The sequence below is a fragment of the Aptenodytes forsteri genome, unplaced genomic scaffold (genome assembly GCF_000699145.1).
Source record: "Aptenodytes forsteri isolate BGI_AS27 unplaced genomic scaffold, ASM69914v1 Scaffold183, whole genome shotgun sequence".
Lineage (NCBI taxonomy): Eukaryota > Metazoa > Chordata > Aves > Sphenisciformes > Spheniscidae > Aptenodytes > Aptenodytes forsteri.
In genome coordinates, this window is record NW_008795918.1 from 1000583 (window position 1) to 1015397 (window position 14815).

Consider the following 14815-nt stretch of genomic DNA (forward strand, 5'->3'; position numbering starts at 1 on the left):
GAGATTTGTCTGTATTTGTGTTGTGTATAGAGATGTAATGTGTTTCTGTATTTCTAGTCTCAGGGCAGAAGAATGCATACGAACTACAGAAGGAAACTCTTGATTTATGAACATTAAACACTGATTGCTCCTACAAGCCACCGGCACAAGTTCTGTACTGTGAGTATAATGGAACTATATTCTGTAAAATATTTATTTCAATTGTTGACATTATTAATTAATTTGATAAATGACAATATTTCAATAATGTAGATTTTATGGCCGTATTGTAGGATGATAAACATCCTGTATATGTGATTAATAGGCATATAACTATAGACACTGTTCACTTAAGAGAGCAGAGAAAATCATGTTCGTGGCTTATTCATGCACTGAGAGGCAGTGACAAAATGATTTTGCTTCTCCCTCCACATATACATATTAGCCCTGTAGTTAAACTAATTACCTTTAGCAGAGTGTGTGATGGGGTGGGAGCATGGGATTCTATGATTTGGGAAAACATGCATATAACTATAGACACTGTTCACTTAAGAGAGCAGAGAAGAGAGATCGCTCCTTCTGATTCAGGCCTACAATCTTGTTTTGCTTCTGTTTGTTTTTATAACATTTAGAAAAGCTAAAGAGATTGTGAAATCATGTTGGCGTGGCTTATTCATGCACTGAGAGGCAGTGACAAAATGATTTTGCTTCTCCCTCCACATACATATATTAGCCCTGTAGTTAAACTAATTACCTTTAGCAGAGTGTGTGATGGGGTGGGAGCATGGGATTCTATGATTTGGGAAAACATCTACTTAGAAAGAATGGATCAAGCGGTGTTCTGAATCGTCCTTGCATTCAGCCATGGGGTGCAGGGGAGCTTTTAACTAGTTCGGTTACATCTCAACCAAACATCAGTTTGTCTCAGTTGTCCTCATGCCTCGCACCTCGCGTTCAGCCTGACTTTGCCTCCGGGAGAGCCAGAGCGCCATCACTGGGAGAGAGGATGTGATCTTTGAGAAGATGAAAAAAGAAAAGCTGGGCAAAGCCCCAAGCCTGGGGCTGCTGTTAGCAGCCAAAGCCTCATCCGACGCTCAGCCAGGGTGTCAGGCTCACTCTGCTCAGCAGGAGCATTCAGACATCTCCAGCAGTCATGGTTGGCATGGCTAGACTGATGCTTCATAGTGGCGAGCCTGCAGGTTGTCTCTTATCCTTGGAGCAGAGACGAGTAAATCCTTGGACTAGGTCTACTTGGGGTCTTTCCAAAGAAGCCTCAACAGCCTGCCCAAAGCAGCGGGTTTGTGCAGTGGTGGTGGAAGGAAGGTGATGCGGACACCTGACCCTCATGTGTTGCCTGGCTTCCCTGAACACGCTTGCAACCTGCCTGGCAGCTCACAGAAACCCTCTTGCTGCAGGAGAAAACGCAGCACGACAGCCACCCTGAACTGCATGCTGGGCTATGCCTGTCTCCCCCAAGGAGAGGGGCAACTGCCTAAGCATACTTGCCTCATGGCTGCATGCTGAGGAAAAACTCAGTGTGCAAGAGCTGCTGCTCAGCTCTGCCATGCACCAGCACGGAGCCAGAGGTCTCCCAGCTGGCATCCCAGCAGGGGCGGATCATGAACCAACCTTTCGTTCCTCCTGCTTCCCTCCCTCCCCTAGCAGAGTTCAGTTCCTCTGCCTGCCTCCTGCACCCCAACCCGGAATAGGGGAAGGCTTCCCAAGTCTGCAGCTTGTTGGCCGCTGCTGGTTTGCAACAGGAGAACCTGTGAGTACCTCCTGTGGTTGGCTGCTATGCTAGGGTTAACACAGTGCCCAAATCAAGCCTTTTTGATACTGCTGCTTGCTTCTGCTTGTCTGCAAATACCTCACGTTTCACTTACAGTCTCAGTTCATGGCTTATGTAAGCAGATGGGAGCTTGCCTGTGCCTTAAAAGCACATTTCTATCCCTCATGATCACAGGGTAAAGCTCAAACACATGATTCACTTGCATTCTGGTTTTCCAGAAACAAACAATAAATAAAATTAGCCTGCTTAATAGTGATTTTAAGCCAGCTGTTCCTGAGGCTTGGTTCAGAATTTTTAACGGTCCTGCAAGAAAATTCTTGGCGTGGCAACAGAAGTGCAGGTTCCCAATAAATACTTTCCACCTCAGCAGAGATCCAGCAAGGCCTCCCTCCTGCAGGAGATGCTCTGGCCACCCATACACGCCTTGGCTGCACCGGTAAAACTGATACCTGCAGCAGCCACACCTACCTCATGGGCTACAGTCAGAGCTACAACTTGCTACAATGCTCTGTGTCAGATCTGATTTTTTACCTAATCCAGAGGCCTGGAGGTGCTAGAAGTTACTCTTTACAACATATCTGCAGGGCTCAATTATTGCCTTTCCAAAAAGAGGAAAGGAGGAGGGGGAGAAAGACGGAGAAAGGGAGAAGAGATTGAGAAAACAGGTGTAATTTCAATATTATGGCAGACTGGTAAAATACCAGTCACTGCAAAAAATACAGACTAACCATCAGTAACAAAACCAGAGACAGAGCACAAACTAACCTCACTTCTTATGCACACAGTTCCATGCATATAAAAGTACCTTATGAAAACCGTATTTCTGGTCATTCTGATTAGGAAATCTGATAGCCCGTCGCATGAACTTCTTGCAAATAAAGGCTGCACTAAGTGAAAGAGGGAAGCAAAAAAGCCTGTACCATTCCTAGGAGCTGCTTGCAGACCTGTTGCAAGCAATGACACTAATAAAATGAGCTGTACAACCTCTGTACCCTCTTTATCACAACGCCCTACGCTATCCTTTCCTATTAGCACTTGGCAGGGACAACAAAGAAATAGGGCCAAAGACAAATGCTGAGTCCTACCGTGTTGCTGATGCCTGAAATAAATATCTCTACACTCCCTCCATGCTCTTTCCCCTTCCTCAAATCCACCTTGTGCACTTGAGAGACTACCTACTGGCTTTTGCCCGTCATTTGCCCAAACGATGCCTGCTCTGTACTGGGGGTATGTCCTCATTCTCAAAAGGTGCTTAGACCGTGATAGAGGGTCTTGGGAAGCTCCTGTCCTTCCCATCAGGAATTGAAATGCACCTGGATCAGGTGTTTCCAACCTTTCTCAATATTCGCATCCTTAACATTTTTCCAGTGCCTATGCAAGCCCCATCTAGAAATGCCATTTGCTCAGACGCTGCACAGTAAATACAGACTTGCTTTCCTTAATCATCTTCCACAGACCGCTCACTGACAGGGCTGCCCCAGAGTCTACCAGCTGTCCTCAGGCAGCGTTATCTGTCATCTTTGTAAAGGAGGCATGAGTGATCCCCAAAGCATGACTTCGGCTCAGATCACCATTTGTGGATTTCTTGCAGACTTTCCCTGTGGTACTGAGAGCTGAAAAAGGAAGATCCCCTGACCAAGTATGCCATTTAAATTCTAGGAATCAAACCATTTCAACTCCTTGGTGGATGGAGAATGACAACCTTTCAGGCTAACATGAAAAGCTCAATTTACACAGATACAAACATTTTGGTATAGTCGAGTTTTCCTGCCTGTGGAAAATTAACCTCCTTATCCAATAGAACGTGCTTTGGGTCATGGCAGTAAGCAGATGTCTATAATCTCCTGCACGTGGAGAATTTCCATAACATCAGAATTAGCAAGAAGTAAATGGGGAAAAAACCCTGAATGGAAACAAATGGAAGACTGACGTGGCTGCGTTCCACAAAGTACGTTCTGCAGCTGCATCACTGCTCTGGAACAAAGAGGAATATAATTATTGTTGTTTTACTTTCATTTCCCATTAGCAAAGCAAAAGCCGAATAAAAGTGGTTGTTATTTCTGCAGGAGAGAGCTGGCTGAGGTAAGTATATGAGGTCACGCAGGGAAACCTACAAGGAGACTGTTTCTTAAGCCTAAGTAGCTCACGCACCCAGTAAAAAAAATATATCAGTAAAATTCACCATTAACAGTTTGTTACTGCAGAGCTGAGTCAAGGCTTCTCAGATGCCCTGAGGATAAGACTCGGCCACACCTGCCGGGGTAGGGCAGGACTTGGCTGCTCTTGCTGTCAGCAAGGAGTGATAATTGCTGGGGGGGTGTCTACTTCTTTTGTCACGGCTGCCCCCCACACACGCTCCCAGCCTTCCTTGGTAGCAGCAGCCCCTCCGTCCAGGGCACTAGTGAACGGGCATGCATAACTTGTTATTTCTGTGTTGATCAGGTCAGCATCCCTCCCTGACTTGCTGCAGTGCTGCCACCAGCTTCTCTCCCCTACTCCAGAGGCAGAGCTGCCACGCAGGGCAGGGCAGCAGGGAACGGGCCTGTTGTGCCCCAAGGAAATGAGAGCTTCACGTGGTTCCCAGCGCTCCTGGCGTCCCTGGCACCCACTGACTCTCCCTGGCTACAACCTCATGGGAAATCTGACTTCCCTGGAGCTGTTTCTGGGAGGACTTCAGAGGTCTCAGGCTCCCACCAATGTCATTGAGATCTCTGGATACAGTGCTTTGTAGGCCTGTCCTTAAAGCCTCACACATAGGTAATAAGACCTGGCTAGCCAGCCTGTCTTTCCTGTGAGCTGGTGTTGCTCAGCCATCTTGAGCCAACAGCAAGCCACTGCACATAAGCACAGTGCTCTCTTTCAGGGAGGGACCTTCTCCTTGTCAATAACTCTCCTAATGTCCTAATCCTTTTCTGAGGCAGAAACCCCCAAGGTAGCTGCAGGTCCAGCCTAGAACACGGAGTCTGCCTCCTGCTCGCAGGGGAAGCGAGGCTTGTAACAGTCCCTCCCTGTAGCCAGGGGTTTCTAGGTTCATTTGTGGGGCCGAGGTGATTTGCCATACAGGCAGGTGCTCAACCCATACGCTACTTTCCTCAGTTTGTTGCTTCCTCCTTATTTATGACAGCAAGAAATGATTCTGTCTCCTTTCTTCACATTTTGGAGGTAGCTTTTTGGCCACAGAGCTATAGGACATACACCACTTTCTTATTTGCTTGCAAAAATCATCACTGTGGATGGAGAAAAATAAATTAACAAGAATTAAGTAAAGAGGAGAGATAGAAACAACGAAGCAACTGAGGTGCAGGAGGAGTCCCACCAATCTGCGTGTAATGGAAAGTGCTGGAACTAGTGAGGTCCCACAGTACAGTGCTTGGTGCTTTAAGGTGCAAGATGTGTGTTGCAGCACTGTAGGGTCTGGGGTGCTCACGCTACGGAGTTAGTGCTAATGTGGAACCCCTTCCCAAGGCCAAGGTAAACCCAGGAACACTGGGAGTGGAACCAAAGAAAAGAGTTCACCACTCTGGTGACACGGCATTAAGTTGAGTTTAGTTGCACTTCGTCTAAGACTTTGCCTCAAAGCTGTGGTGACCATCGCCCAAGTGAGCTTGCAGTGCGGTGGTAGCACGACCCCAGCCGGCACGGCTCAGTTTGCGCTGCAGAAAGAGAACTGTGGAGAAAACCGAGTTCCCTCCACATGCATAGGCAGAATGGCTACCTCAGAGCTCAGCTAGCATTTGGATGGCTAGACAGGGAAAGATAGATGGGGCTTGTTTCTTTTTTAAAGGGAAGATTTAATATTTTCCTTCTGGTCAGGAAGGGAAGGTAACTTAGTGGGGGCGATACTCAGTTATCAGGATCATTTTGTATTCATTTCCCTCTGTTATCCACATGGACAAGTATCCACGTCCTAAAGCCTCAGCATCCTGCTGCCTGCCTTAGCAGCAGCAGACCATGCAGCACTAACTTCCTCACACTTACCAATAGTCACACAGGACGCGAGAAAGATGAGATCAAATGAACAGCGTCACCTGTGTACGGGTACAGTGTATCTACCATTTGTACGGTGGCGATTCCAGTTAACGGCTCAGCTTGAAGTTGCCCGCAAGCATGACCGGAAGAAGGGAAACTAGAGGAAGAGCTCTTCATTGCAAAGTAAAAAGTCCCAGACGACAACTTCAAAATGAAGTTCTTGCATCAGGAGTTGAAAAACACCAGGAAGCAAAACAAAGGAGACGGCAGTGAAGACCTGTCTCTTCCCAGCGCCTTACCTTCAGGAGGCGTAGCAGGCAAACTCCTGGGTCAGGCCAGTCAGCGGGGGAGATCTGCAGGGTTCGTCTACTGACTTAATCCATCTCTTCTGTTGGACAGGACCAGCAGCTCTGGGCTGGGAAAGCTCCCGCTTGTAAGAATGCCACAACATTGTCTCCTCATGGGGAGGGGAAAGAGTGCAATAGTTTGTGTGGGAAGGATAGGGGGTTGCTATTTTAATTCCTGTCCCACATGCAAAAGTTGTTGCTTGCTGTGTTCCTCCCACATGCCTGGTTGCCATCAATCCTGCGCTCTACCCAAGTGCAGCCCAACCAAAAGTGAAGGAGAAAAGTATTTAGTTTAATGCTTCCTTCTCCTGTTTTCTTTTGTTGGTTTTTTTTTTTTCCTTTTGTTTTTCTGCATTTAAACACTTAGCAGACAGGCAAGGTGTGACAAGAGGCCATTTAAGGCCTACTGCTTTGAAACGCCTACAAAACTGTATTTAGTTGCCAATACAAGCATCTTAACTGGCTGACCGGTGAGAATGGGCAAAAAAGCAAGCAGAGGCACTGCATTAATGTAGCAACGGCAAGCCCTAATTATTTCACAGTATTATCTGGTAACAGTGCAGTGTGCAATCTGTCACATGCCTAAGGTGTCTGAAAGTCCCATTCAGCCCTCAGTAATGAAGTAGTTCCTTATCCTTCAACCAACAAAACACAGCTGCAACAGGGGTTTTCCTCTCATTCCTGGGAGCACGTCTTACTACTCATGGCCAATACCATGACAAACCCACAAAAGACCATGCTTTTTGTCATTAATATGATCTTTAATAAATGGAATAATGCACCATTTTACAGCAAGCCTTTTCTTTTAGACCTAAAGAATAGCCTTTTAAATGTTCTTATCCAATGTCTCTGTATCAATACAATCTCTTTATTTAGGTTTATATATAAACAAAGCAATTCTTACAAGTATTCATAGAAAACTCTGTAGTGGCTTTAACAATGTCAGCTTTCATAGTGGCATCCACAGATGATTAAAAAACAAAAATTAGCTTTTTATTTCATACTCACACTGTTCCATGAAACACAACTTATACAGCATAGCAAGGGTATCGGGCAGCTTATACAAAAGAAATAACTGAAAGCAATTATTTATAAATTCATACATGATATTTCCTCAGTCATTTGAGAGAAAAACCAAAAATACCCGTTAACAAAAGGGTTCTGATGAGACTCCATATTCTAGGGTTCCTCCCCCTCTTCCCCAGAAAAGCTCGCTCAGAAAGTAATGCTTTCTTTACAGTCTTTCATAAGGAAAGCGGCAGTTTCACATCTCCTTATTTCAGCTTCTACAGAAGACCAAACCCTAGAAATCAGTCTTTGCCATGTTCATTTTCCTCTTACACTGCATTTGGGGGGAAAATAATCAACAGCGATTGTAAAATATGATTCCAGCTTATATAAATGTGAATAGAGCACACGTTCCTCTAGAGACAAAGAGCAGACAAGAAACATTACATACAAACCTTTTTAAATACATTTCAACAGTGTGAAAGAGAGAGAAGAGTCACAAATCAGGAAATTCAAAAGTGACAAATGAAAGTCAGCTGTAACTTGGACTTGCCTGTTTCTTTGTTCTTATGACTTTTTACAAACTACAGAAACATTAACTATTTTCTTTCCTTTTGAATAAACGAGATTGAAGTGTGATACTTCATGATACAGTTCTGAAGCACAAAAAAAGTGAATCGAGTGCTCTAGAAATAAACCTCGCACATTTTTGCTCTGTCTTAAAAACAAGTGAATGGGCCACAAAAATTGACTTTTGGGAGACCTTGAAACTAGGAAGTTATAAAGGCTAATTATTTCTGCTTTAAAATAGGTACCAGGCAAGATGCTATGCCCCTGACGGATGTGTGCTCCTGTAATGTATCTGCAGAAGCCTGCAAGAACTTTGAAGAAATCCTTCCTTACTGTGACGGTTACTCTGTCTGTTGAAGCATGATGTATGCATTGAAGTTAACCCACTGAGTGACTTGCAAATTTACACAACTGCTGATCAATAGGCTTTTAAAAATACCTGACGATTACATTATAAATTAACGTAACTCCGACTAGTTCCTGGTTATTATGCACATATGTATATTAAACCACAGTGAAATAAATAGAAATGGGCATAAAAAGTAATTCATATTAGTAACGCACCACAGCAGCCACTAAATCAGACCTGCATGAAGCCCACATCAACATTAAAGGGCTTTGGTGTAAATGAGGATTTATCTTGAAACCTTCCACTCCCACTGGTGCAGTTCTACTTTTTGGCAATAACCACAGCTGCACTGGTACTGACCTAGCCCGGCAGCCTCAACAGAGGCATCAGCTAACACCCCTCAAGACGTCAGTAGCCAGGGTTCGCCCATGTGGTCCCACATTCCACCTTAGCTTTCCCAGGGCTAATCCTCCCAAGAAATTTTTAAAACCACTGCCAGCAGAACCCAGCCCTCCTTTGCTCATAATCAATGGCAGACTCCTCTGACTTCAACAGCATTCGGCTCAAGCGCTAACCGATTAGACGTTGATTTCCTCAGACACACTTGTGCCAAACGTAACTCCCATTTTGATTCACAGGAGTGCCTAAATCTGTTACCTGCAGAAGTGGAAGTTCTGCTACCAATTTTAGTCAGTACAGAAGAAACCTTGAAATGAGAAATCTGATTTGTTACCATTTCACATCAAAAGTGAACCTGCTTTGGGGGGTGGGGGTGGGGTGGTCAAAAAAGGGATGTATTTCTACAGCTACAGTTTTATATGACAATATAGAAGCCTAAAATTTAATTGGATCTAATGGACTAAAATACTATGTTTAAATGGCAACCACACACGTTAACTATAGCTACTATATAAAAAAGCCTTGTAAAAATTATCATGTATTAAGTATTTTGGGTTATTTTTTGATCTTTAAGAGAGGTACCTTAAATTACTCAAGCTTCAGATAAAGTTTGTCATGTGCTTTCTCTCTCTCTCATAAATCCATTCCACCTAAACAATCAGTGACAAGTCTGTCACAGGAGATCTCACACCACTGGACTATATGTCACAGTCTGATCCCAATTTTACTGTGATGCACTAAAGACGACTTAAAAATGGCATATGAAGAACAACATTATACTTGCTACCAGTGCTACTGTCTGATGCTGTAACTCACAGAACTTAATCCTGGAATTTATGCACAACATACATATGCATCTAAATACATACAGAGTTTACATAAAAGATATATATTTGGCTTCACTGCAATATGTATAGCTTTTTCACTGAAGAAAGGCTTAAAGTTGAACAAAAAATAATAAGCACATTAAAAAAAAAGAGGTTAATATATTTACCTGTTAAAATGGATAGTGGGAGACCAGACAGAAAAATTCAAATAAACCAGATTTAGGCAAAATACTAAATTGTCCAGTCTGTAATCCAACTTTCATAGACTAATCAATCCTATTTCAATTTTCTTTGATAAGCTGCTCCAAATTTTCCAATGAGACATCAGGTCACGTATATGCTACTGTGCTCGGCAATTATTATTTTTATGACTTAAAAACAGCCCGTTTCAGCACTGGGAACTGCCATTATTTTTATACAAATAAAAATTACAGCATAATTAATTTCTCCTGTATTGACTAAATATGTGAATTTTAAAATTCTCCCTAATTAGGCTGGAACTTTCCATAATAACGTTTCAATGGCAGAATGGCTATGATCTTTTGAATATTTTTCATGAAAGAAAATTATAATCTGAACATAGACTTAGTAATGTTATATTAGTGGACTTTTTTTTTAACATTTAAAAAAGGAGTATCATTAGAGCAAAATGCACTGAATACTTAAACTATGGCATATACAATGTATACATACGTATTTTGTAAGTAACAATTCATTATTATTAAATGTGGCCCAATAATCTATTCCATACAAATACAGAACTTCCTTATTCTTCTTTCTGAGGCAGGTAGGATTAAAGATTTCTTTTAGAGAAAGTTGACAGGTGGGAAGATAAGTACTTCCTAAACGTATTTATAAGGTGAGGGTTTTTTTGTTGTTTGTTTGTTTCCTGAAGCCTGCCAGCATCCATCTTGCCTTTTTTTTTTGTCCCCAGTGCACTGAAAAAAAAAGAAACTCTGTTGCCTTTGAAAATTAGGTAATTTTCTATATGGAAACAAGAGACAAATGAACAGCAGTAAGAAAGCAAAACACAAACAGAAATGTTCTTTGTTTCTGAGAATATTCTAATGATGACAATATCAATTGGTTTTCTTTTAAATTAGGAATTCCTTTACCTTTAGCTGCGCAATTTAAGCGCATCTTGGAGTTTCAAGAAAGGCATTTTTAATACTGATTGTTTAGCACGTGAAGCTATAGAGCATTATAAGCAAATTCAGGGGAAGTGTTGCAGATAATCTGACTTGTAAATACCGATTTTAGAAGAAAACAAATCTGACTATGAGGCACGCCTGTTCAAATGGTTTGAATTCACATTTTAAAAACCATGTTATGTTGGTGAGTATCTCTTATTATAGGAAACAGAAAAAGAGACAATGCATTAACCTAAGCAACTCTTCTGGCTTCTACTAGCACGTCATTTTCTAAAACCAGTAAGATTTTGGATTTTGGCTTATATATACAAACATCACAAATGTTTGCTCTAACATTTTACTTTAATTATACATTATAAATTACCATAGCAAATATTCTACTGTTGCCCATTTGACAGGGGCACAATTCATAGGTATTTACACTATCATTCTATTTTCATTTTGCTGTATTTATCTTGTCTGCAATATACATGAAAAATTGATAGAAAATTATCAACTTTCATCATTATCCTTTTTTCTTATTAAAAAAACCCAAACAAAACCATAAAGAAATAAAACACATTTGTCTCCCCTGTACATTTATCAACTATCCATGTGTCTGATCTGTAGAATTCTCTCTCTTACATGTATTTTGTTTGGTTAAGGATGATTCCCCATGGTATGAGATACAATTCAATGTAATTTCATTTACAGAGAAAGTATTCTGTGGAGATTGGATTATGTGTTGTGAGCAAAAAAGGGCATTACTAAATTAAGCATTAAAACCAAACTGCTAATCTGATCTCATCTAGCTGTGCAGAATTACAATATTTTGGTACCTACTTAAGAGTTTGCTTTGACTGACCTTTAAATAGTTTTTCTCTATTTAATCTATAGGGTATTTTGTGATAAAGTACATATTTCTATCATGTTACAAATTATATTTATCCATGGTAGATTACAAAGCCAATACTTTCTACTAATTATAATTCATCCCAAAGGCCTTCCAGCAAGTGACAGAAACAGAGAAAGGAAAAGAAAACTATTATGATTGCTTTAAGACTGTTTAAGGAAAACCGCAGAACAACATTTTCATCTCCTATTAAAATGATTTGGATTGCATTGCACATAAAAAAGCTGTATTTCTTACAAAGGACTGGCCTGAAAAGAAAGGCTAGAAGACTGGTGCAAATCTGTCTTAGCAGAAAGAAGCAGTAGTCAGAGCAAACAACTCTTCTCTCCCCAGAGCGTTTCAAGTTAGGTAGGAGTGTCCTAAATATGCTTTTCAGCCCACATTCTGAAATGCTGATGGATGATACATGCAAGGCAAAGCAAAAAGTCATTGGGAAAGGAGTGAAGAATCTTCAATGTGCATGATACAGCAATCATCACAAAACAACATACCGTTCTTCAAATGGAGACTCAAAGAAGGCCAAAAGAAAACCACAGCCAGCATTATGAACAGAATGATAAAAATTCTGATTTGGGTCTTGAAACCCAGCTGAGCAACTGGCAGGTTTTCAACATCTGGGATGCGAGATTGCAGCAGATGGGAAGCTGGAGAGCAAATTAAAAGTAAAACCAGGCTGTATTTTTGAAGAGGGGAGATATAACTGTGTATTTATACAGGCGGATAACAGAATTACGCCTCAGAGATGAAAGGTACTACTTGAACTCGTGCTTAAAGAACACAGGGAGCCCAAAATGTGTCTCATGGCTTGTATTTCTACAACTACACTCAATCAAAGTCTGGATTTATAGAGTTATCACTTGAAGATATCTAGGAGAATCTAAGACACATTAAGAAGCATTACAAGAAAAAAATCATAGCAATCAAGCATAAACAAGGGAGTTTGGGAAACGGCAAGAATCAGATATAGCAAGGCATATATCATGCTAGTTGTATCATCAGATATAGAAGAACAGGGTTGGCAAAGTTCACCTCAGGGGGAAAAAATAATATAACAGCAAGGAAACAAATGAGCTTGAAAGCACAGAGCATCTGTTTCAGTCCGCTGAAAGGAGACAGGCTGGGAGAGGCAATTGTTTGCTGCCAGTATCCTGCCACAGTAATTTGGCAGGCTGACTGTATAGATTTTCTTTGAACATCACCAGTTTTCAGATAAAGTGATAAAACTTTACTCAGTACCAAAGACTGACACGTGTCATATCTTTTTTATCTAAATAGTTTTTACTGAAATGTTTTCAATCAGAAAGAAAGTGGAAGGATATTTCTTAGGTGGAAGGAGGTCCTGACCAATAAGGAAATTAATTTTCTTTCAGTAGACAGTAAAAACAGTCATTCTAAAGAAGGTAAGGTTTACTTGAGATGGTGAAAAAACAATTTATCTCAATAGATATTACATTCGTGTTCACTGACACCTAAAAATCAATGTGCACACAAACTGAAAGAAGGGTCTAAGCAGAGGGAAAAACACCCCAACCCTCCCCTGCAAACACTCATAACCATGAATTTTATAAGCATGCAATAAATTTTAACAAGATGAATGAGGGACTCTAAAAACTCTGAAGGGAGGATGAGTTTCAACTCAACTCAGCAACAACAGTCAGTTAGGATGCACCTACCTGCATAAGTAATCAGGCTGATTTTACCCCAGACTGTCGGTAAGGAGGTAAATCAGGAAAGATTTGTGACTCGTCACAAAACTGTTTTGTGCCAAAGAAGATTCATGATTTTTCCTCTGTGTAAACAAAATACGTTCACAACCTATCTTCGCTAGAGCTTTTAAGTATGACAGTTATTAAGATTTCTGAATAAAATGTATTTTTCAATGTACATCATTAGTGATCTAAATAAGGTTTTACATAAATACAGGGGGTGAACTGCACACAAAATAAAATGGAAAAAAATGGCTGACATTGTTTCCTTACATTTGTTCAATGTTTTGTTATTCAGAACTTCACAGTTCTGAATAGCATCTACTACTATAAAGGAAACACATTTTGATTTGGAAGGATCAAAGGAAAGGTACTGAGCTCAGATTTTTTTTTTTGTTCCTTTTTAAAAGCCCTTTCAAGTTGGGGAAAATTCATGCATTGTCACCTCAGAGCACAATGTGATATAGGCAGCTGCTTCAAGCTGGCTACGGTGTGCAAAGTTCACTGTCATGACTGGCTGACTGCTCAACTGTCAGGGAAAAATTAACATACAAAAAGGGGAACATGTGGCAGGGTTGAAAACACACTTCTCAATAAAGCATACTGTGAACTATAGACTATTGCACATTTCAACATGACACGAGAAAAATAGGGGGTTCAAAAGAGAATATGACTGCTCATGTCAGGGAAAAATTAACATACAAAAAGGGGAACATGTGGCAGTTTTGGAAACACACTTCTCAATAAAGCATACTGTGAACTATAGACTATTGCACATTTCAACATGACACGAGAAAAATAGGGGGTTCAAAAGAGAATACACTTTGTAACATAGAAATATACAGACTAGCTTGTGCACAGAAATCAAAACATGGTTACAAGACACCACTGCAGTCAAACCTGTCTTATAGTCTGCTTATGATCTTAGTGACCTTAAGAAACTGGTCCAAACTGATTATCAGCAATACTTTTTTTTGTTACTTTTTTTTTAAAAAAATATTTTGAGACCACATTTTTGATACACATATATATATTCCGTGGTCAAAACAGACAGACTTAACTTTAGCGATACTAAATAAAAGTGCAAAAACGTTCAAAAAATAAAACAAAATTAAAAAATATGGAAGCATAAGCTAAAAATTTTCTGCATAGCTGAAATCTATTTAAAGCGAGTCCTTGGTAGGGGTTGCTGACAGGAGGAGAAAGCAGTTTTTTAAAATGTCTTCTGCGTGTTTGTTTCAAATAACGCAAAAAAAAGGTCATTTGTCGGCTCTTAAAGTATTTCACAGACAGTTCACTCCTGCGTCCTTAGATACCATTGTGGTGGCAGTGCCTCCTTCCGCAAGGTAAACAGCAGTGCTGGATTTGGAGTGGACTGCCCGGTCACTGCCATTATTGTTGACCTCGCAGTGCAGCGGCTCAGTGGAGATGACCCACGTTGAAGGACGCCACCGCTTAAGTGAGTACGGAGTTTTCACACGTTTCTTGATCTTTTCTCCTGAGCCCGATTTGCCATCCTGTGAAGAGTCACCTACTGAAGACAAAAAAAACCAAAAAAACCCAAACAAACAAAAAAAACAAAACCAAAAACAGAGTAGAAAATAGTATTATGAGGAAGATAAGATTAGACTGGGGAGTCCAGGGTTGTTACTCATGCAAAACAGAACAAAAGAACAAAATCTATCACACAAAAGCAACTGTGTGTTTTGTCTCTCACCTGGAGACAAAATGGTCCATTCTCTGTTAAGATCCTAAGTCAGGATTTGGAATGTTGGGTTGCAAAACTGGCAAAACCAACTTTAATCATGCTAAAATTTCAGCAGTAGAAA

At 40.9% G+C, this 14815-nt stretch overlaps 1 protein-coding gene across 3 annotated transcripts in view; it reads right to left on the reverse strand.

The window, feature by feature from the left end:
- Positions 1–13673: 13673 nt before the first annotated feature.
- The window catches only part of BMPR2 (bone morphogenetic protein receptor type 2), a 106048-nt gene continuing 104906 nt past the window's right edge, over positions 13674–14815 (reverse strand). For 2 of the 3 annotated variants that reach the window (XM_009284646.2, XM_009284648.2), the window contains one exon: positions 13674–14520. In XM_009284646.2, coding sequence (XP_009282921.1) covers positions 14270–14520 — 251 coding nt within the window. In that variant the 3' untranslated portion in view covers positions 13674–14269. The remainder of the gene's footprint in view (positions 14521–14815) is intronic. The other variant, XM_009284647.2, reaches the window with a different exon arrangement.